This window comes from Fundulus heteroclitus, chromosome 2 (assembly GCF_011125445.2).
Source record: "Fundulus heteroclitus isolate FHET01 chromosome 2, MU-UCD_Fhet_4.1, whole genome shotgun sequence".
NCBI lineage: Eukaryota > Metazoa > Chordata > Actinopteri > Cyprinodontiformes > Fundulidae > Fundulus > Fundulus heteroclitus.
In genome coordinates, this window is record NC_046362.1 from 39,706,123 (window position 1) to 39,729,496 (window position 23,374).

The following is a 23,374-nucleotide window of genomic DNA, read 5'->3' on the forward strand; positions in this document are numbered from 1 at the left end:
TTAATGTGAACCAGGTGGACTGAATGTTACACACCGGGGCGAGTTTATGGGCCCGGTTCTGTACACTGTAATAAAAGCTTCTGGATCTTTACTCGTGTTTGTCGGGTCCAGCATGGCCCGGTCCAGTATGGCCCGGTCCAGTCGGCGCCGTCACTCAAACGGGTAGTACGGGTGGGACTTGATTCTGGGGAACACAACAACAGTCACAATGTGGACCTCGGCGCTGGCGGTGGCAGAACCCGGGTTCTGACTTACTCGTCCAGAGCGCAGGCCCTCCAGGCCCGGTCCAGACCTCTCAGCGCGTCCAGGTCGTCCTCAGCGAGGCTGAAGTCAAACACCTGGAACAGGTGGAGGTTCAGTCCCAGCTAGCAAGCAGCTTCTGGGTCAGCGCTCTGTGGTTCTGTGGTTCTGTGGTTCTATGACTCTGTGGTTCTATGACTCTGTGGTTCTGTGACTCTGTGACTCTGTGGTTCTGTGACTCTGTGGTTCTGTGACTCTGTGACTCTGTGGTTCTGTGACTCTGTGGTTCTGTGGTTCTGTGGTTCTGTGACTCTGTGGTTCTGTGACTCTGTGGTTCTGTGACTCTGTGACTCTGTGGTTCTGTGACTCTGTGGTTCTGTGGTTCTGTGACTCTGTGGTTCTGTGACTCTGTGGTTCTGTGGTTCTGTGACTCTGTGGTTCTGTGACTCTGTGGTTCTGTGATTCTGTGGTTCTGTGGTTCTGTGACTCTGTGACTCTGTGATTCTGTGGTTCTGTGACTCTGTGGTTCTGTGACTCTGTGGTTCTGTGGTTCTGTGACTCTGTGGTTCTGTGACTCTGTGGTTCTGTGCAAATGTTGGGCTTCTACCTTGGCGTTTTCCAGGATGTGATGAGGCTTGTCGCTTTTAGGGATGACGGGGATGCCCTGCTGCACGTGGTACCGCAGCAACACCTGTCAAACAGAACCCGCATCAGAACCCGGTATAGTACCACCCCCCCCCCCGTGCTGCGCTCTGACCCACCTGTGCCGGGCTGCGCCGGTACCTCCCGGCTATTTCTACCACAACAGGGTCTTCCATCAGCGTGTGGGGGTCCACCTCACCTCTTTTCCTGCAACAGACCAACCGGGGGTCAGAACCATGGAGAACCATGCAGCAGAACCATGGAGAACCATGCAGCACAACCATGGAGAACCATGCATCAGAACCATGGAGAACCAGAGAACCATGCAGCAGAACCATGGAGAACCATGCAGCAGAACCATGGAGAACCGTGCAGCACAACCATGGAGAACCATGCATCAGAACCATGGAGAACCAGAGAACCATGCAGCACAACCATGGAGAACCATGCATCAGAACCAGAGAACCATGCAGCAGAACCATGGAGAACCATGGAGAACCATGCAGCAGATCTCAGTGCTGCATTTGATACAGTTGATCACAATATTCTCCTACAAAGACTTGAGCATACTGTAGGGATTAAGGGGAAAGCATTAGGCTGGTTTAAATCTTATCTGTCAGACAGATTCCAGTTTGTTCATGTTAATAATAAATCTTCATCAAACTCTAGGGTCACCTGTGGAGTACCACAGGGTTCAGTCCTTGGACCAATTCTATTTACTATATATATGCTTCCGATAGGCAAAATTATCAGACAGCATGGGATTAATTTCCACTGTTATGCTGATGATACTCAGCTATATTTATCCATAAATCCTGATGAATCCAATCAATTACTTCGACTGCAGTCATGTCTTGATGACATCAAAAGCTGGATGACTTTAAATTTCCTGCATTTAAATTCTGACAAGACCGAAGTTGTAATCTTTGGACCAGAGTCCTCAAAAATAAAGTTCTTAATCAATCCCTTAATCTGGGTGGCATTAACCTGGCCTCTGGTAATAAAGTAAAAAATCTTGGTGTTATTTTTGACCAAGACATGTCATTTAAATCCCATATTAAACAGGTTTCCAGAGTTTCCTTTTTTCACCTCAGGAATATCGCCAAAATTAGAAACATTCTGTCCAGGAGTGATGCTGAAAAACTAGTCCATGCATTTGTTACTTCAAGGCTGGACTATTGTAATTCTTTACTATCAGGAAGTCCACAAAATGCAGTTCAAAGCCTTCAGCTGATCCAAAATGCTGCAGCAAGAGTTCTGATGAAAATCAACAAGAGGGATCATATTTCTCCAATTTTAGCTTCCCTTCATTGGCTTCCTGTTAAATCAAGAATAGAAAAGACTGTTCACACTGAGCCTGGTTCTGGTTCTGCTGGAGGTTCTCCTCCCTGTTAAAGGGGAGTTTTCCTCTCCACTGTCGCTTCATGCATGCTCAGTATGAGGGATTGCTGCAAAGCCATCAGCAATGCAGACGACTGTCCACTGTGGCTCTACGCTCTTTCAGGAGGAGTGAATGCTGCTTGGAGAGACTTGATGCAGCCTGCTGGGTTTCCTTAGAGAGGAAACTTTCTGACCAACCTGGAGGATCTGATGGAAGCTGACTTTGGAAAGAGCCTTGATGATGACGTGATGTTAATTGGAGCTATATAAATAACATTTAATTGAATTGAATTGAACCATGGAGAACCATGCAGCAGAACCATGGAGCTCAGAGGAATGCAGAGTGAGCTCCCCTGCCCCGCAGAGCTGAGGAGGTCACGTCACAGAGGAACCAGGTGTTCTACCACCTGGTCTTTTCAGAGGTCGTGATGCAGCGCTCTTAGAAGGTTCCAGGACCTTTGGAGGAGAAACCAGCGATGAGAGCCTAGAACGCTAAAGTTCCCCAGCAGGTTCCAGGCAGACGTCGAGCAGATCAGGCCATAGCTGCTCCTCAGGGTTCTCTTAGGTCGGGTTTTTGTGGCCTTTAATCTGTGAGATTGAGGTTCTGAAGGTTCTCCTGAAGTACGGAGGAGGACTTCAGGTGTCGCTGAGAACAACAGACGGGTTCTAGTGGGTCTTACATGTCTGAGGGTCTTCCAGGGGAACCCAGGGGGCTGAAGGCCGTCAGCGTGATGTTTTTGGACCTGCAGAACTCGATGAGATCCGTCTGAACCAGGTAGGGATGGAGCTCCACCTGTTGGAGAACATCAGAACGGACCAGATGGGACTAGTCAGGGCTTCAGAGAACGTTCTGGTCCAGATGGGTCTGATTGTTACACATTAAATGAGAACCTTCATTTTCCACAATCAGCATAAAAACGATTTTAAACATTTCACTTTTTGGTCATTTGAAACTTTGCTCCAGTTTTAACGTTGAAATGGAGAACGGCAGTTATTTAATATTTTAGCTCTGCTTTTTGTTCCACCACCAAGAGGAACACTGTATTTAATATTTAATATTTTAACTCTGCTTTTTGTTCCACCAAGAGGAACGTTGTATTTAATATTTAATATTTTAGCTCTGCTTTTTGTTAAGATAAGATAAAATAAGATAGTCTTTATTGATCTCACAATGGAGAAATTCACTCGTCACATCGGCTCATACAAGAAGGTGCAGAGTAGGGAAGGTGCATTCAATTATATACAGTGAATCTTCATATATACAATGGATCAGAAAGAATACCAAAAAATACAAAAAAAACAAAAAATAAATAAAATAATCCACCACCAAGAGGAACGCTGTATTTAATATTTAATCTCTGCTTTTTGTTCCACCAAGAGGAACGTTGTATTTAATATTTGATATTTAATCTCTGCTTTTGGTTCCACCACCAACAGGAACTCTGTATTTAATATTTAATATTTTAGCTGAGGCGGTCAGACTGCTGAGCACGGCGGTGGCAGCATTATGCTGTGGCGCGCTGCACAAAGCCTGTTTTATGACCAACAGCCGGGTGTGTGGAACCGGGACAATGATCCAAACCCAGATGTGGTTCTGGAACAGCGGTGAGAGGAGAAACTGGAGAAGATGGAACATTAGAACCTGGTTGACAGCAGGAGGAACTCTGCAGAGAGCCAGAAGTCTCTCCAGCTGGAGGACGCTGAAGTTGGACACGCCGATGCTCTTCACCTTCCCTGTGGCCTGCAGAGCCTCCATGCCCTGAAACACAGAGAACGTAGCTGCTCTGAGGTTCTGATGGCTTTGCCGGTTCTGCTGGATCTGAGCAGGTCCCCCTTCTTAGGAATCGCCTCGTTCCCTCGGTTCTATCAGACCCATTTCTAATCCGCCTTTTCTCTCCAAGGTTTTATAAAAAACATCTAAATTCAACCATTTTTAGAGGAGAGTTCTGCTGTAGAACAAGGTTCAGATCTCCTGGATCTTTATTGTTCTACCGGCCCAGTAGTTCTGGTGCTTCTGGACCCAGCTGTTGGTTCTGTGGATCCGTCTGTCCCGCTTTCACGCTGGTAGCGCCGCTTTGACTTGTTCCCCTATAAGCCCTCGATCTAAGATGGCAGAACCCGATCTAAGATGGCAGAACCCGAGCTAAGCTGGCATTACCCGATCTAAGATGACAGAACCCGATCTAAGATGGTAGAACCCGATCTAAGATGGCAGAACCCGAGCTAAGCTGGTAGAACCTTTCCACCACTAGTTTTCTTATGCCTGTTGAGATGACCGTTTGATGAATTTATATAAATAAAGTTGAATTGAATGTTGCTGCTTGGATCTGTCAGATTTCATCGCTATGCAGATTATTTAACGCTAAAACCAAAACGCAGTAATCCACCATAATCTCTGCCTTCAGGGGTTAAGGCAGTTTTTGGTCTGGATTATTTTGACTAACTTTGGGAAACCCCGGGCCGTGTCTAATCTCCGGGCCGTGTCTAATCCCCCGCATGCAGATCTCTTTCAATCTGTGGCAGGGAGAAAACCGTATATTTAGCCTGAACATGTGAACCTGTACACCTTCCAGGCCCCGCCCCCTTTCTCCCTGCTCCTGCAGAACCATGGGGAACCATTTAGAACCAGCAGAGTCTGCCATGCTGCTCCAAGCTTCATCTGCCTGTGGTTTCTGAGCAGCAGCTCCAGAAATCGGTGCTTTTCCTGTGAAGCAGGTTGTTTCTCCACAGCTGCAGCCCACCGCCAGTTACACAGCCAACAGCCAATCAGAGCCAGCCATTCCTCCTGGCTCTGATTGGCTGCTTCTCACCGGGAGCGGTGGATTTCTGCAGATGGCAGCAGGACCACTGGGGGCGCCAGAGGAGCTGTTTTTTATTTTTACACAGTTCAGTTTCAACAAACGTGTAAAAAATACATTTATACAGAAGTTAGCTGCTGCAGCTTTAAGGACGGATTCTTGTTCTTACCCTCCACACATCAACATAATCGATGTCCGACGTCAGAATCTTCCCATCCTTCTTTGGAAAAAGCTCATCTCCCATTTTCTGCAAAATATTTAAATGTTTTAAAATATGGTGGAAGCATGAAATAGTGAGAACAAAGCCGTAAACGGGTAGAACGTCTCAGCCAGTGTTTTATTGGGATCTTATATGACAGAGCACCACAGCAGACCTTCATATAAAGGTTCCGGTCTGGACTTTGACTAGGCCGTTCTAACCCATGAATCTCATCTGAACCATCCCATAATATCTCAGGCTGCATGTTCAGGGTGGAAGGAAAACCTCAGCCTCAGGTTCTCCTCCAGGGTTCTCCTGGTTCAGCTCCATCCATCTTGCTTCACCTCTGAGCTGCTTCCCCCAGCATGATGCTGCCTCCACCATGTTTGACTGAGGAGGTGTTCAGGGTAATCAACAGCACAGCCACACCAAGAGTTTAGCACAGACAGCGGGACACATCCAGCAGAACCAGATTGTTAACGTGCAGAACGTAGAGAGCTGCACATTATCATGTTCTGTCATGTTCTGCTGGTGAATGCATGACTGTGAAGCAGGAAGTTTTCTTCTGTGGACGCTGCTGAGAGGGAAACCAGAGGAGGAGAACCTGCTGCAGCAGAAGTTCCAGTCGATCACATAAGATCCCAATAAAACACGCCGAGGCTGGCTGCAGCGGCGCTTCTGTAAGTTTGAACCTTTAAGCCAACAGGAAAGTGGATCAGGTAGAGGTCCAGGTAATCCAGCTGCAGGTCCTGGAGGGACTTATTCAGACAGACTGGGATGTCCTCCGGGGCAAAACAGGTGCACCACAGCTAGCGAGACAAAGACGAAGACAAAGACAGCATGATGTCACCAGAAAGTCTAGAACCAGAGGAGACGGATCAAAGCTCAGTGCCATCATTACTTTTAAAAAGCATTCAGACTTTCAGCCTCAACGTCCCTGGGCTGCTGACACTGACTGTAGGTTGCTATGATGCTTTATTCTTTTTATGTTTTAGTCTTTATCTCTCTGTGACATGATCTTTTAAATGTTTTTAAACTGCACCATGCTGCCTGAGAAAGGACTAATTAAAGATGGACTTGCTATATTTGGTGTAAACGTTCTGAGAAATGTTTTCCAGCTGCGCTCTCACCTTACTGACGATGAACATGTCCTCCCGCCGGATGATGCCCTGCTGCATCTTGGACCTCAGAGCTCTGCCGATCTCCACCTCGTTTCTGTAGCAGTAGGCGGTGTCGATGTGGCGGTAGCCGGCAGCGATGGCGGCCTCCACCGCGCCCTGGATGGACGTCTGCTGGACGGGCTGTGGCGAGCAGAGGGTTCAGTGTGACGAGCTTCTAACGGGACGGAGCATGAATGCATCTGAAGACCTGGAGGCTAAACTTGGCCCAATAACAGGAACATTGGTGCTGATCTAGTCATCTAGTGAGAGGCGTGCTAAAAGATGAAGTGACAGAAGGTCAAGATGTCTGGTGCATGAAGGATCTGTCCTGTCTTCAGATCAACGTCTCTGTTCACAGCCCCCCCCCCCCCCCCCCCCCCCCCCCCACCAGGAGGACCTCTGCAGGATTTAGGGAAGCCTTGCTGTGCTGCAGCAGCTGCTTTGGGGCCAACCTGCATTAAATAGTGAATAATGTTTTACAGGCTTAAACAGAGCAGGAAGCTGAAAAACTCGTTATGCCAGGATGTCATGCAGTAATCGCAGCACTGGAAGAGAAACGTTTTGACGTTAGTTTGCATGTTTGCTGCTTTTTATGCTACAGAAAAGGTTCTTCCTGATGTCATAAAGATGTTCTTTGTGTCGCCGACGCTCTCTGCTGTAAGAACGCTTTAAACAGAACCAAAAAGCTCCTCTTCCTGCAGCTGGAAGCAGTTTCTTATCTGTTCTTACAGCTTTCAGCAACTTTCCTCTAAACTGTGTAAAGTAGGGCAGAGGTCCTGCTTTGTTAACCCAAACTGGACCATCCTACATTAAAAATAGATTATTCTCCCTCCGCTGGCTTTCTGTCATTTAACATTCAGGGTTGCTGGTTTTTACTCAGCATGTTGGCAGGAAGTCCAGGTCCGGCAAAGCTACCAACACCGAGCAGCTGTCTTGCTCTCAATGCATCAACAGGTAGAACTTGGACCCAGTTGGTGATCCAGAACAACCATGGTGCCAAACTGGTTCTGAAGTGCAGGCTGAGCCTCCAGTGGCCATGAGTGGGTATTCAACCCGCGCCCGGTCTCCATCTGGTCATATTTCACTCATCTTTTTTACAAAATACAATAAAAAATGTAAATTAGGTTGTTTTTTTCAATAATTTGATTCAAGCCACTGATCCACTCTGCTTCAAAACTAAAAACAATGCAATAAATCTAAGATTACAGCCATTTTGGTGCATTTAAACGTTGATTATTTCCTTTTTTCTTGTACAAAGTGAAATGATCCAGACCATGGTTGCTGCTTAGCTGTGAGGATAAAAGTTCACCCTAAGTTCAGGAAGCTCATCTTTTTCTCCAGCTGGTAATCGTGTCGTTCTCTCTGTTCAAAGATCACCTCTCCATGCTGAGCTGCAGAAATGAGAGTGTGAGTACCTTCCATGTTCCCAGACCCAGCAGCGGCATACGTGAGCCGTCATTCAGCCTGACGTGCCGGACCTCCTGAGTGTCCTCCATGGAGAGCATTCAGCCTGTGCAGCACCAACCGTCCTGCAGCTGCTTTCCTCTTCCTCTTTTCCTTTCTGCTGCGTCAACGGCCTTCCTCTTCTCTGCTGATGTTACTTCATTTCTTTCACCTCTGACTCAGTGTGTGCCCACTCTGTATTTCTTTCCCTCCTTATCTCACAGAAAGTTAATTATTGGGCAACGTTCAAAGTACTGCACCACCATCAAGCATTTATGAGTAAATAAGTTAGTACTGGCAGGTTTCAAAGGTCACTTTACTCATATTTGCAGCAGTGCTCTATCTCTCTCCTGTAAACGCTGCTGTGCAGCCGTCGGTCGGCCAGTGGATGGAGACGCTGCGCCGCTGTTGCTCACATGTTCACTGATATAAAGCGATGGACAATCAGAACAGTGTAGTGTATTTTAATGGGACCGACTCAAAGCAGTGCATCTCTCAGTGAAATAGTAGTGAAAGCCAATGACACAGAGATTTCATTTTTTACAGATAAAATCTGAAAAGTGTGGCGTGCATTTGTGTTCTGGTAGCACTAAAAACATCCAGAGGCAGCAGTGGCCCTCTGAAGTCACCATCAGGAACCAGGGCCCACTAGGCGTCGCTGTGCGTTGGCTTCAAGGAACTGCAGCAGGGTGAGATCCTCGTTACTTCCTGTTACAACATTTAGATCACGTGCTGCATGCATGAAAACCAGAAGGTGCTCTTTGTTTTTACAACCTTCACGGACATTTCCTTTCCTGTTGTCACTTTTAACTCAGTGGGATAAAGGAGGTTGAATGTTGCTGGCGTTGTTAACGTGTCTCTGCTCTGTCTTCTCTAACATAGAAAGTACTCCTGGGTCAATGTGAGCTTCTGAGCTTTCTGTGTCTCTGCTCTGTCTTCTCTACCATAGAAAGTACTCCTGGGTCAATGTGAGCTTCTGAGCTTTCTGTGTCTCTGCTCTGTCTTCTCTAACATAGAAAGTACTCCTGGGTCAATGTGAGCTTCTGTGCTTTCTGTGTCTCTGCTCTGTCTTCTCTAACATAGAAAGTACTCCTGGGTCAATGTGAGCTTCTGTGCTTTCTGTGTCTCTGCTCTGTCTTCTCTAAGCCCCAGTGGGTGGAGGCAGATGAGCGTTCACACTGAGCCTGGTTCTGGTTCTGCTGGAGGTTCTCCTCCCTGTTAAAGGGGAGTTTTCCTCTCCACTGTCGCTTCATGCATGCTCAGTATGAGGGATTGCTGCAAAGCCATCAACAATGCAGACGACTGTCCACTGTGGCTCTACGCTCTTTCAGGAGGAGTGAATGCTGCTTGGAGAGACTTGATGCAACCTGCTGGGTTTCCTTAGAGAGGAAACTTTCTCACCAACCTGGAGGATAAACTGAACTCCATTGCTTGATAACTGGGATGTAATTGGTCTAAATGAATCCTAAATTTGTCAGTGTGAGTGAATTCTTTGTTTTTTCTAAGGTGCCTTGAGACAATATTTGTCATAAATTTCTGTTTTACAAATTGGCTTGAATTAAGCAGAAGATGCGTCAGCAGCAGCTGCTCTGAGCTAAACTCAGTCAGTTCAACCCTCTTCATGCAAAGTTTGGAAATCTAGAGGAAGGCGAGAACAAGTGACGTCACGTTTTCATCATGATTTACCTGTAATTTATACATTTGTTATGCAGTTCTGTACCCATCTGGAGGGACTGGGCTGTATTTACACAGATGTGAAAAGACCTTTATGACATCAGACTGACCTGAAATAATCCCGTGTTTGAACTTGGGCTGTTTTAACCCTGAGGCGGCGGTGAAAGGTCACTGAAACAGGAAGCCAGGACCATATATGGATGACAATATCAGGCTATAGAAATCTCTGATGAGGAAGAGAGCAGCTCCTTCTAAGCTCCAGAAAAAGGACCAGATGAGGACTTTGGGTTGAGATCATCTCAGAGAAACAGGAAGGAGCTCCTTGGCAGCAGCTGAAGCTGATCCTCCAAAACCCAAATCCCTGCTGGGGTGCCGGTTTGTTGGATCTCCAGGCGTGGTCTGATGAACCAGCACATAATTCTTCCCTTCAGGATTTTAACCCTGAGAGATTTCTTATCACTGTTCCTGTGTGCAGTGATCCCAGAGCTTTATATATATAACGAGCTTTAAATAAAGCAGAAACGCTTCAACTCCAGTCATGTCAGAGTTTTATTAGACAACAACATTAAAACTGACTTTATGATACACAGAGAATATAGTTTCATTAACTGGACACAACATAGGACCATATATAGGGACGGTTCTGATGAAGCAGATCTGAAGCCCATTTTGCCCTTAAAGCCGGTTCTGAAGACGGACGGGAGGACAAACAGCAGCCGGGCCACGCCCACTTTGTACCTGATACCTTCAGACGCTGAAAGCATTTAAATAAAGAGGATAATAAATGCTGGCTGTATAAAATATAAATATAAGGTCTCCTCAGGACGCCACCACCAGTATGGATCCGTCCTGAGTGGACGAGCGGTTCAGAACCGCCGGATCACTGGTCCAGATCATTGCCGTCGCAGCTGGGGGGTCTGTAGTAGCGCTGGCAGAACCCCCTGATCCGGGAGCAGGCCTCCACCATCAGCTCCTCCGGTACCGTCACCACGATGCGGAAGAAGTTGGGATACTCGAACGCCTGTTGGCCAGCGCAGATTTCACTTTCTGGGCTCACGCTTTGTTTTTGGGTCACTTGTTAATGGTCTTACCGAAGCAGGCAGGCAGAACACGGACTGCTCCGTCACCAGACGTTCTGTGAAGTCCACGTCGTTTTTAAAGTCTGGAAAGTGGTCCATTTCAATGCCAACCTGCAACACAGCGCACAAACCTTCTGTTATTTAATCTGAAGCAGTCCTGAGGAGCTGCTGTCCTCTTTAGAACCTCGTTACGTTCCCCGCTAAACATCCGTTCATTTTAGGAGCAGGACCCCCAGGCCCGGCTAGAACCAGGACCACTGCTGTGGAGTCCAGCTCAGCAATCTCTCCACGGCTAGTTGCTGATGCCAGCCTCTGTTTCTGTAACTTTGGATCAAATTTAGCTTTTTTCAGGATTTCTGCGATCCAAAGTAAAGCCGTCTGCGTTCATACTGACCATCAGGTACATGGCTCCTGAGGGCATGACGGGGTTCAGGCCCGGGACGCTGGACAGCTCCTTGAAGCAGATCTCTGAGTTTGACTGAAGAAGAAGAAGAAGAAACGGACCAATCAGAAGAACCAGATGTGCAAACAGGAAGTGTTTATAAGACAGAACGCTGAGCAGGGAGGATTTATGGGTCATGGTCCAGAACGTCTGGCCCAGCAACACAGAACCGGTTCTACCACGTCCACCGTCTGACCTGCATGGTGTGGAAACCCTGCAGAGAGGAGAACTTCTGAGAGGAACCAGGATCTGGTGATCTGGGCCAGAATCAAGACCAAGGTTTCCACAGGGTGTTTATGAACAAATCTGAAGAGTTGACCGCGTTTATTTTAAGATCTCCTGCTGGGAGAACCCGTGGATGAGGAGAACCTGTTGTCCCCGCTGGGCAGCGCTAGGCATGCTGGGAAGCAGAGATGGGTTCTCCGCCTGTGCTTTACCTTGAGGAAGCTGATGGTGTTGCTGTAGAAGCTCTGAGGCGTGTCGTTCAGGATGCTCTCTAGCGCCCCCTGGACGATGGTGCAGGCTCCCAGGATTCTCTGGCTCAGCTTCACCAGCCCCCGGCGAATCTGAGGAAGGCCAACTGTCCTCATCAGTTACCGGCTTGTTTAGTAATTCATGCAGACGTTAAATAAATAACAGATTTAGAACATCTACTCTTTAAAGCTGCTGCAGCACCAGAAACGCTGAACTAAGAGACAAAACAGGCCAGACCTCAGGTCCAAAGATATCATTCCTGTCGTGGATGAGGATCCATCCCATCCTCCAGCCCGGTACCAGCCAGCGCTTCGCCAGCCCGCCGCAGGACAGAACCGGAACGTCGCTGCTGAGCGACGCCAGGGAGGGAGAGCTGCATCCTGGGAAAACCTGCGGAGCGGAGGAGACAGGAAGAGATCAGACCCGACAGGGACGCCAGCTGGTCCAGCTCAACCGGACTCTCTGGTCCGGTCGGGTTACTGAGGGGCTCAACACGTCTGGGTCCATTCTGTGTTGGTGCGGCCCAGAAAACACTCAGGGGTCAGAGGTCAGAGGATGTGAAAAGGTTCAGGGCTCCGTTAAACTCCTCAAACCATGTTAGAGGCTTCCAGAACTTTCTGTTGCTCCTGTGGCTCAGACACTGGGTTCTGATTGGTTCTGATTGGTTCTGACTGGTTCTGACTGCGACGAGGAAGGAGGGAGCCGTGAGCGTGAGAAGCTCCACTTACTGCAGCGTGCAAAGCTGTTTCTCATTAAAGCTCGGTGCTGGGAGTGATGCACAGCAAGCCACCGCCCCGCGGCCCATTGGCCAGAACCGGGCGGGACCGCTGTGACGTCCCGGCCCGGTTCTGGCCAATGGGCCGCGGGGCGGCGTCATCGCATAGTTCTGCAGTTTAGACAGAAACAAAGGGATGAAAAGCTGCTGGAAGACGCAGACTCCCAGAGGAGCTGGAGGAAAGCAGTGATGCAGAGCAGAGTTCCCGTCCAGAACCCCCCCCCCCCCCCCCGTCCCCCCCCACAAAGGGAGACTGGCAGCCAGAAAGTGCAAAGTCATCCTGGCCTGGTTCTGATTAACGGTTCTGATTTTAAAGCCACAAACGCTGCTGCGTGGATTTCTGTGACACGGACACGAAGGAACAGAATTCACAAGATCAACCTTTTCTGTCTTTGCATTAACTTTAGATTCTCTCTGGGGTCCAGACACATAAAAAGAGGAAACCCAGAGCAGGCCTAGAACCTGTGGTTGGTTCTGAAGCACATTTAGGAGAACTCAAGAGTAGAGGTCCAGATGACCCGGGTCCGTGTGGAAGCGGCCCGACAACTAAAGAAGAGCACACACCTCCAAACTGCGCACGTCGCAGGAAGACCACAGCAAGCGGCAGCAGCAGTTTGCTGAGTTTATGACATCGTTTCACAATAGTCAGAGTTTGACCCAGAAGACCAGGTCCAGAACTGGTCCAGAACTGGTCCAGAACTGGTCCAGAACTGATCAGAGGAACCACAGAGAGCTGCTAGCGAGCTTTCCTGTCTCTGATACAACCTGAGTTCACAAACTGGGTTCTGATTGGTTCTTATTGGGTCAGACTTCACTGGATGAACAAACAGAGCAACGTTCTTCTAAAAAAGCCTAAAAGTCCAAAGAAAAACTCCCAGAACCTTCAGAGTAAAGTTGAATTCACCATTTTAAAGGATTAAACATGAGGCCGGATCACTGAAGATATAAATGTAAGACAAGGTTCTGACAGCAACATTTGACCCAGGATGTTATTCACGGCTTTTCCTTCTGTGTCCACAGAAATAAGTTCTGATGTTCCTCTTCCCCCTCGTTCTAATGAGATCTGGTTGCATTCAGACTATAAATAGATCTTTGAATAAAGTTTGGACCCGCTGATCCGTGCAGCCCGGCTGCAGCTGTGAACGTCTGTTTGTGCATCTCTGCTCATGTTTGCACAACCTTCAGCTCTTACAACATCTGTGGAGGAGGCATCTACACGTGAAGAGAGCCCACTTTCACAACGAGCTCTGAGGAAGCCAGAGAGAGACCCGGGTTCTGTTTGGCCCCGCTGAACCCACTGACCCCACTGAACCCCCCCCCCCCCCAGTGGTGAGTTTGACCTGCGCCACCACTAACACCAGCCTGGAGCTGAGAGCCGCTCACCATGTCGCTGTAGATCTCATCAGCCAGGATGGGGACGCAGTTTTTGGAGGCCACTGGAAGACAGAGGCAGATGTTCAGGAGAAGCGGACAGATGTTCAGGAGAAGCAGGCAGATGTTCAGGAGAAGCAGGCAGATGTTTAGAAGAAGCAGGCAGATGTTCAGGAGAAGCAGGCAGATGTTCAGGAGAAGCAGGGCAGCTGTTTAAGACGAAGCAGGCAGATGTTCAGGAGAAGCAGGCAGATGTTTAGAAGAAGCAGGCAGATGTTCAGGAGAAGAGGGGAGATGTTCAGGAGAAGCAGGCAGATGTTCAGGGGAGGCAGGCAGATGTTGAGGAGAAGCAGGCAGATGTTGAGGAGAAGCAGGCAGATGTTGAGGAGAAGCGGGCAGATGTTCAGGAGAAGCAGGCAGATGTTCAGGAGAAGCAGGCAGATGTTCAGGAGAAGCGGGCAGATGTTCAGGAGAAGCGGGCAGATGTTCAGGAGACGCAGGCAGATGTTGAGGAGAAGCAGGCAGATGTTGAGGAGAAGCAGGCAGATGTTCAGGAGAAGCAGGCAGATGTTCAGGAGACGCAGGCAGATGTTCAGGAGAAGCAGGAGAAGCAGACAGATGTTCAGGAGAAGCAGGCAGATGTTCAGGAGAAGCGGGCAGATGTTCAGGAGAAGCAGGCAGATGTTCAGGAGAAGCGGGCAGATGTTCAGGAGAAGCAGGAGAAGCAGGCAGATGTTCAGGAGAAGCAGGCAGATGTTCAGGAGAAGCAGGCAGATGTTTAGGAGAAGCGGGCAGATGTTCAGGAGAAGCAGGCAGATGTTCAGGAGAAGCGGGCAGATGTTCAGGAGAAGCGGGAGAAGCAGACAGATGTTCAGGAGAGGCGGGCAGATGTTCCGATGTTAAGGAGAGGCAGGCCAGCTGTTCAGGAGAAGCAGGGCAGATGTTCAGGAGAAGCGGGCAGATGTTCAGGAGAAGCGGCAAGATGTCTCAGGAGAAGCGGGCAGATGTTCAGGAGAATGCCGGCCAGATGTTCAGGAGAAGCGGGCAGAGGAGATGTTTCAGGAGAAGCGGGCAGATGTTCAGGAGAAGCAGGAGAGGCAGGCAGATGTTCAGGAGAAGCGGGAGAAGCAGACAGATGTTCAGGAGAAGCAGGCAGATGTTCAGGAGAAGCGGGCAGATGTTCAGGAGAAGCGGGAGAAGCAGGCAGATGTTGAGGAGAAGCAGGCGCTGCTGTTGTTCTGATCAAAGCAGAGAAGCTCAGCTGACCTCTGAGGACCTTCTGCAGGTGGTCCTTGCTGAACACAGAACCACACGGGTTGGACGGGTTGGTGACGATCAGACAGGAAGTCCTCTCATCAATGAGGCTCTCCATGTGCTGCAGGTCCATCTCCCAGGACTTCTCAGGCTGAAACACCACAAAGTGTCCCTGGATTAGGAGAACTGGAGAACCATTCCTGCAGATATTCTTCACTAGAGAAAAACACGCATCCAAACATTCTTCTCTCCACTTTGAGGAGATGTTGACCCAAACGTCTGATCCCCGTTTATTTATAGCATGAATAAAACGCAGCTGGAAGCAGAGAGACGTTGGATCAGCTCCTGTTAATCTGAGCATCTTATCGGTGGAACCTGATAAAAGGCAACGATCTCTTCCAACCCTCCAGTCATTTTAAAAGTTGCCTTAATCTCAGCCTCGGACCAATGCAGGAACCCAAGGAGAACTGGCTGGTCCTTCAACGGACCATCAGCAGTCCCTTTAATCGTGGAGCAGGAGGGATCTTCTGCCCGTGGCACCGACTCCTTACCAGCAGGTTGTAGAGCTTGACCTCGATGCCCATGGACACCGCCAGGGTTTTATACAAGGAGAAGCCCGGCCGGGGCACCAGGATGTTGTCCCCTGGGTTGCAGAGGACGCTGATGGCCAGCTCGATGGCCTGACTGCAGCCGCTGGTCAGAATCACATCCTGGAAGAGAGGCGCGTTACTCTGTAGCCCCGCAGAGCTCAGCAGGTGATAAAGCAGCAGCCGGCTGCTCGTCAGCAGAGAAGACGCTCACCTCGGCCTGCAGCGGAGCCTCAGGGCGGCTGTAAAAGTTGGCCACCGCCTGCCGGCTCTTCAGGTAACCTGCAAGCACACAGAACCGGCGGTGAGACAAGAACCTCCGTTTCTACCTGATGAAAGCCGTCCTCCGTCTGCGGGACATTGTTGATGTGATCAGCGACTCACCCACTGAGGGAGCGTAGCCGTTGTACTGCTGGCAGTCGATGGCGTCCTTCATGGCCTGCAGGACGCTGCCGTCTGTGGGCAGGTTGCCAAACACGGTGGGATCTCCTGCAACGGCACAACCAGTCACTGAAAAGCTGCTTTTAGTCCCGATGCAGACGCAAACCAGATGAAAAGCCAGTTATTCCTTTCAATGTCATCTTTAATCTGTGATAATTTAGTCACTATTATTTATATTATGAGAGTCAACTATTATTTATAACCTTGACTTAGAAAGTTAGAAAGTTTTGACTTGGGAATTCTGACGTTGTATTCAGGATGTGCCGTGTTTCCATTTAAAATGATGTCACATCTATTTCGTACGAGTGCAACACAGCCCCCCCCCCCCCCCCCCCCCCCCGCAGCTCGCCCCACCTATGGAGAGGGAGATCATGGGCTTCTCTGGGTTGGGGGTGAGCTTCATGCCGTCCACGATGGCCCTGATGGGGTTCAGCGTGTTCTCGGCCATGGCTGACGCCTTCACCTCCCACCGCTGCCGGCGGCTCTTGGTCTTGGTCGGCCCCCGGCCGCCGTGGACGCCGTTCCCCAGCAGCGCCTTGGCGCTGACGCTTCTGGCCGGGCCCTGGACTCCGCTGCTCTTCATCTGGACCAGGTACGCCTTGTTGTCCATCCTAGGAGCACAAACAGTGAGCCGAGAGCTGAGACGGACCTTCTCCAGGTCCTTCTACGCTATACTTCATATTTTACCAACATCACCTATGTTTTAGGTTTAAAGCACCTAAAACATTCCTTAAACAGCACACAGGGAAGAAAGACAACAGACGTTAATTTTGCTCACAAGAGGAGAAACGACAGAGATCTGCTCCTTTACAAATCTTCCATCGCTCTGAAGCAAACCTCATCACCACCTCTCTTTTTATTTATCAAATAGGGGAACAATGGCATCCAAGATAACACAGAATGATTTAATCACATCTCTTCCAGGCACTCAATGCAGACAATTCACTACTCAGAGAATTGGTCACATGTATCACAGATAACTGGGTGCTTCACAGTTACACAAATTCCTTGTATCATTATTCTGCAGGTCTGGCAGAGGATACTGAAGTACACAAACAAACAATAAAGCTACAACATTAACCACCTCACATATACATTCCAGTAAATATGTGATGACAAACCCAATAAATCATTAACACAATAAAAGAAATACAAAATATTCCCAACATGGGTTTAATTAAGATCAATTTCTTTTGACTCATATTTCTTTGTTCTGTGACTAAGATCCTCACTGAATAGAGGAAAACTGTCAGGAGTTTCATGTTTAACACATTATAACTAAATATAAAATTAAACTCAGTTGGTAAAGTTATTTATTTATTATTTATTCCTCCAACAAGCAGAAATAAACTCCAGAAAAGGTTTGGCAGAAACACCTCTGGGCTGGTTAATGGCAGCAATTTTATTTTACCCAAAAGACTAAAAACGTCACTTTTTCTGGAAGAAATCACGTCTCACAGACTTTGATGATCATTCCTCTTTTTCTTATTTACTGCCTGTTTTAGTGTTTTTATATTTGAATCAATTCAATCATTTTACAGCTTTCTTCTGCAGCATAGAAAGCAGTTTAAAGTTGGTTTAATAATGTGTTTTACTCCACAGCTTCGATCCTGGTTATGTAGGAGGATGTACCGTGTTTTTAATTTAGCTTTATTTAAATAAAGTGTCTTTTGAGGACATTTTATTTTCTGTTATTTAAATGTTCTCTGTTCTAATTTTGTGGTTTCATAAACTTCTAATTTGGACATCATGAAACTATTTCATGTTTGCTTATTTTAACAAATATTCCATATTTTATTTGTAATTCAGCCTCTTTGATTACAAAACAAATAAATCAGAATAAAATGCACTTTATTAAAGTTTGCAGTTTTGTATACTATAACAAGTTTATGACCTGGCTCAGAGCCTTGAGGTTCAATTAATATCAGTTATTAAAGTAAATAATACAAGTTATAAAGGTAAATAATATCAGTTATTAAAGTAAATAATATCAGTTATAAAAGTAAATAATATCAGTTATTAAAGTAAATAATATACATAATTAAAGTAAATAATACCAGTTGTAAAAGGTAAATAATATCAGTTATTAAAGTAAATAATATCAGTTATAAAAGTAAATAATATCCATAATTAAGGTAAATAATATCAGTTATTAAAGTAAATAATATCAGTTATAAAAGTAAATAATATCCATAATTAAGGTAAATAATATCAGTTATTAAGGTATATAATAACAGTTATCATGGTGATTAATATCAGTTATTAAGGTAAATAATACCAGTTATTAAGGTGATTAATATCAGTTATTAAGGTAAATAATAACAGTTATTAAGGTGATAAATATCAGTTATTAAGGTGTATAATAACAGTTATCATGGTGATTAATATCAGTTATTAAGGTAAATAATAACAGTTATTAAGGTGATTAATCAGTTATTAAGGTAATTAAGGTGACTAATATCAGTTATTAAGGTAAATAATAGCAGTTATTAAGGTAATTAATATCAGTTATTAAGGTGATTAATATCAGTTATTAAGGTAATTAAGGTGACTAATATCAGTTATCGGTCTTCCTGCTGCTCAGATCGAGCCGTTATCTGATGTTTACTTGTACTCAATAAACTTTACTTTTATAAGAAATTATTAAACCTTTGTATGTTTTTTTTGGATAAATGTTCTAATCATAATCAGCTTTTCCTCCATCATTTAACTGTATGAGGTCCTTTTCTAGTCATTGTTAAACAGGTCACTAAAATAACTGAAATATCCAAATAAAAATTAAATTATTACCTTAAAATGTTGCGCTCTCCCAAACCGTGCAGGTTATCGTCAGTGTTGAAGAGGAAGGCGCAGCAGCGGCTGCATTTATAGAACTATTTTAAAGGAAAATCCCCAAACTGGGAGTTGAGTCCTCCCCGGGTCCCATTGGTGGAGGCTGAGGGGCTGGGCTGCCTACTCCCCTATTACATAAGCTAACCAGAACCATTCCACCTCAGGATGGCAACAATTACTGACCGCCTCCTGTGGCCAGTAATTGTTGGGGGGGGGCAGAGAGAGAGAGAGAGACGGAGCAAGCTTCAGACATTATAAATCAACGTATGATCATTACAATCAGCTGCAGACCCACACAGACGACCAGCTGGAGCCACAGAGCAGAGAAGCAGCCAGGAGGACCATGGTGGCTCTGGAGGAGCTGCAGAGATGCACGGCTCAGGTGGAGCATCTGTCCACAGGACAAGGAAGAAAGCCCCCAGTATGCACGGTGGTGGCAGCGTGGTGCTGTGGGAAGCAGGTCAGAGCTGAAGGGACGATGGATGGAGCTCAATCATGACCATCCTGGAGGAGAACCTGGGTCTGGGTGGAGGTTCTCCTTCCAGCAGGAGAACCTCCCTGAACATGCAGCCTGAGGTATTATGAGATGGGAAAACTAGGGCTGGGCAAGTTAACGCGTTAAATTCGCGTTAATTCATTAGACTATTAACAGCGATATTTATTTTATCGCGCATTAACGCATGTTGCTCATATGCTTTCAGTCAGTGTCAGTCAGCAGGCGCGCTGACTGCAGCGCGCTGTCACGGCAGCACTCTCCCGCTCCCCCTCCCCTCTCGTACATGGCTCAGCGGCGCCAGCCAATCAGCACGCAGGCTCAGCCTGGCCCGCCCACTCAGCTCTCACACAAACTTAACAAACAAACAGCTGAGAGAGACCGCAGCAGCGAAAAAACATGAACAGGGGAAGTAGCACCGTTTGGCTTTATTTTAATACCGTAAATGAAATCAAGCTGTATGTTTTGTAAAAAGCCGGTTCATTTCAGTGGAAACACAACAAATTTATCTAAGCACGTGAAAAAACATGAAAACGTCGAGCCCCAGAAACGGAGACAGGAGACGAAACTTCTGTCATTGCCCCGACAGACCCACAGACGTCTCTGACTGAGGCGTTTCAGTCCTCCAGGGAACATCCAGGTAGATCAGTGGTCATCTTCAGCAGCAGTTCATGTTAACTTTCAAAGTAGATATTACCTATCATATGTTACTGGAGCCCACACATAACATGTAATTAAGACCTTGAAAGAACCCAGTACATATATTAAAAAGTGTTATTTAAGATAAGATAACATTAGCTAATCCTTTTTTTATCCCACGACGGGGAAATTTATAGGATTAAAGCAACAGGCAGGTGCACACAACACAGACAAAATTACATAAGAATTGAAATATATAAGAGGTGGATTAGCGAAAAAACACTATGAACATAACATTATTATTATTATTATTATTTAATTGTAATAATAAAATAAAAACCACAAAACCCAAAAGGTCAACAGTTTCATGATACATCAAGCTTAGGGACTGGCTAATATACAGCAGGTCAAAAAAGGCCATATTTTGGCTGCAGTGCTTGCTGTTCTCTTATGAAGAAAAGATCAACTAGTGCACTAAATTCAATAGATGGGTTGAAAATATCCAGTATAAAATAAGTGCTACAAATGTTACAACACTTTTGTTCATATGGCAGCAGAACATTAAAATAAAAGTGCTCTTTATACTACTTTTGAATTCATTCTTGGAGTTTGTAAATACAATGCGATTAATCGCGATTAAATATTTTAATCATTGCCCAGCCCTAGGGAAAACATATTAATTCATCCACTGCAATACATTTTTTCCCAATTCAATGTCGACTCAGTGGATCCTGTGAATCGGGCCGGTTCCGATGGCGCAGAGGTAGTGAGCACCTCCGTAGGGAGGCCTTAGTCCTCCACACGGTGGACCCGGGTTCCATCTCCCTGGTGGGCCGGTGGTTCAGCCCGCAGAGGTCCGGTCACGCTCACCTTCTCCCTCCTCCGCTCCGGCCAGGTTCTGCTCTGCAGAGTGGACCCGTCAGCTCATGAAGGAGCGCTACAGAACCGAGCAGTGGGCTAAATATGTGCGTAGCGCCACTATCTGCCCTCTGAGAACAAAAGCTCCACATCAGCTGGAGAAGGTCAGCCTGTGGCTCTCAGCCCCCCCAGGACTGTGGTGCTGATTTTAACTTTTAACTCTCCATATTCATCACAACCATTATTCTACTGCTATTGTTAGGAAATTATGAGAATTATCTCACTTTCTAAGAGGAAAGGAGAATAATTTTGGTTTGCATGCAATTTACTTCAATGTTTCCATTTTTGTACTCTATATTGATATTTAATTGCTCCAAAATATTAATACTATGGCTGGTTATATGGACAAAATATGAATATGTAAAATAAAACCAAAGGTACCCTTGGTTAATTCTCTACTTATTACAAAATAAATCGATCCTGAAACATTTACATCAATATGAAATCTAAATTGAATCGAGATTTAAGGTTCTTAACAAAAGCCAGCCCTAGATGCATGGGTCAGAATGGCCTAGTCAAAGTCCAGGCCTAACTCTAACTGAGAACCTGCGGGAAGGCTTGAAAACCGATGTTCTCAGATGTTCTCCATCCAGTGGGACTGAGCTGGAGATGTTTTAGAGAGAAGAATGAGAAGAACCTTCAGTCTGTAGACGTTCAAAGCTGGCGGAGACGAACCCCAGAAGACCTGCAGCTGAACCTGCAGCCGGACCTGCAGAAGACCTGCAGCCGGACCTGCAGCTGGACCTGCAGCCGGACCTGCAGCCGGGCCTGCAGCCGGACCTGCTGCCGGACCTGCAGCCGGACCTGCAGCCGGACCTGCAGCCGGACCTGCTGGTTCTACTGAGCGCTGCTCAGGGCAGCTGAAAACAGATGTACGCCACACTTTTCAGATTTCTGTGTAGTGTAGAGATGTCCTCGTCTGTGTTGGTGTCTGCTGATAAAAACCTCGGCAGCTTGTGGCTGGAATTAGACGCACTGTTCAAAGGTTTCAGGGCGTGAATACTTCTGCCAGGCGCCAGAACTTTCCGGCCAAACATCCAGACGAGGTAAGCATGTTTTCCCCATAATCCTTATGTAACGAGAGCCGCCGCCCCGTCACATGACTCCAGAACTTTGACCGGGCCGTGAGACCAGAGATGGTTCTGGATGGAGGATCGTTGATTCTGTGACGCAGAAACGGTTCCACATTTGGATCAAGAACCAGAACCGCAGCTCCTTTACTGTGATGAAGGGTTTCCTGTCCTGGACAGTAGAAAGTGACCCAGCTGGATGTGGAGCGCCGTGACATGACCCCCCCGACCCAGATGTTGTGAAACGGGTGACGCAGCTGGAAGCGATTCAAGAAAAAAGACAAACAGCAGAATGTTTGGTAACAGAACCCACAACAAGGTTTGGGTCAAGGTTCTGTTCAGACGGCAGGTTGCGTCTGTCCATTGGTGATTCTGCTGCATCTGGATGGAAACTGGACATCTGATTGGCTGCTGGTCACAGGAACGTCTTTAACGCCTCTAAGGGCAATTTAAGGAGAACAATTAACAATTAACCAGCGTCCTTTTTTAGGACCGTGGAGGACGCCTGGTCTCACCTGGACCTGTCCACGGTGGACCCGCCTCTCAACCAATGATGATGGAGACACGCACCTGCTGGGGTTTGTCCTCAGACAGAGGACGGTCCGTCCTGAGGACCCAGCCTAAGATGATGGTGTCTGTGGTTCAGTGAGGAATGTTCTGGTCTTTATGGAGGAGAACCCAAAGAACGTCTCCACAGACACAGGAGAGCTGCCTCCTCAGGGACAGAGGACACTCTGAGGACCAACATGTTCACAATATGGACAGAGAGGACAGACGGCTGGAGAGAGGCAGAAGGAAGACATTTACAATAATAATAATAATAATAATAATAATAATCCATTTTATTTAACAGCGCCTTTCATGACACTCCAGGTCACTTTACAGACAATAAAAATAAAAATACAGGGAACATAAAAATATAAACAGTTATGAAGAGGGACAACAACAGTGCATTTCCAAATAAGCTGGAAAGTCTGGCTTTGGGGAAGAGAGTCAGTTCAGCGGAGGTCCAGAGGAGGAGGAAGAGGAGGAGGAGGAGGAGGAAGAGGAGGAGGCGCTGAGGGAGCGGGAGGAGGAGGCCATGTGAAGGAGGTCTGATAGATAAGGAGGAGCTTTGAAAGTATGCAGAAGGATTTTAAATTGTATTCTGAACTGAACTGGGAGCGTGTGGAGCTGCTGAAGGACAAGGGAGATACGATGAGGGAGTTCTGGTGATGACGAGCTGCAGATTATCTGCCTTTCCTCTCTGCCTCAGATTATCTGTCTTTCCTCCTCAGCCTCAGATTATCTGTCTTTCCTCCTCTGCCTCAGATTATCTGTCTTTCCTCCTCTGCCTCAGATTATCTGTCTTTCCTCCTCGGTCTCAGATTATCTGCCTTTCCTCTCGGTCTCAGATTATCTGTCTTTACTCTCGGTCTCAGATTATCTGCCTTTCCTCTCAGTCTCAGATTATCTGTCTTTCC

At 46.9% G+C, this 23,374-nt stretch overlaps 2 protein-coding genes across 3 annotated transcripts; both read right to left on the minus strand.

The window, feature by feature from the left end:
• Positions 1 to 15: 15 nt before the first annotated feature.
• On the minus strand, positions 16 to 8,064 carry zgc:56622 (aldo/keto reductase). The gene is made up of 10 exons (XM_036127126.1): positions 7,835 to 8,064; positions 6,390 to 6,560; positions 5,952 to 6,068; positions 5,230 to 5,307; positions 3,905 to 4,021; positions 2,943 to 3,055; positions 1,002 to 1,089; positions 848 to 931; positions 256 to 338; positions 16 to 184 (listed from the first exon to the last, which is right to left on the minus strand). Exons 1-10 carry the CDS (start codon positions 7,922 to 7,924, stop codon positions 151 to 153), a joined length of 975 nt encoding a protein of 324 aa, XP_035983019.1. The 5' UTR covers positions 7,925 to 8,064; the 3' UTR covers positions 16 to 150.
• A 2,003-nt stretch (positions 8,065 to 10,067) lies between these two features.
• Positions 10,068 to 18,856, minus strand: tat (tyrosine aminotransferase). Of its 2 annotated transcripts, none has more exons than XM_012870396.3 (12): positions 18,750 to 18,856; positions 16,314 to 16,570; positions 15,903 to 16,007; positions 15,733 to 15,800; positions 15,483 to 15,641; positions 14,944 to 15,082; positions 13,690 to 13,742; positions 11,769 to 11,921; positions 11,495 to 11,623; positions 11,010 to 11,093; positions 10,628 to 10,726; positions 10,068 to 10,557 (listed from the first exon to the last, which is right to left on the minus strand). In XM_012870396.3, exons 2-12 carry the CDS (start codon positions 16,567 to 16,569, stop codon positions 10,417 to 10,419), a joined length of 1,386 nt encoding a protein of 461 aa, XP_012725850.2. In that variant the 5' UTR covers position 16,570; positions 18,750 to 18,856; the 3' UTR covers positions 10,068 to 10,416. The 2 variants fall into 2 exon arrangements, with proteins under 2 accessions (XP_012725850.2, XP_021176181.2); XM_021320506.2 differs by lacking the exon at positions 18,750 to 18,856 and adding an exon at positions 16,738 to 16,763.
• Positions 18,857 to 23,374: the final 4,518 nt, after the last annotated feature.

Coding starts and splice junctions, on each gene's coding strand:
- zgc:56622 (XM_036127126.1), bottom strand. CDS start 7,924: ATGCTCTCCATGGAGGACACTCAGGAGGTCCGGCACGTCAGGCTGAAT. Junction 4,022..5,229: donor ATTATGTTGATGTGTGGAGG/GTAAGAACAAGA, acceptor TCTGTGTTTCAG/GGCATGGAGGCTCTGCAGGC. Junction 932..1,001: donor ACCGGCGCAGCCCGGCACAG/GTGGGTCAGAGC, acceptor TCTGTTTGACAG/GTGTTGCTGCGGTACCACGT.
- tat (XM_012870396.3), bottom strand. CDS start 16,569: ATGGACAACAAGGCGTACCTGGTCCAGATGAAGAGCAGCGGAGTCCAG. Junction 11,624..11,768: donor ATGATATCTTTGGACCTGAG/GTCTGGCCTGTT, acceptor GGCCTTCCTCAG/ATTCGCCGGGGGCTGGTGAA. Junction 11,094..11,494: donor ACACCATCAGCTTCCTCAAG/GTAAAGCACAGG, acceptor CTTCTTCTTCAG/TCAAACTCAGAGATCTGCTT.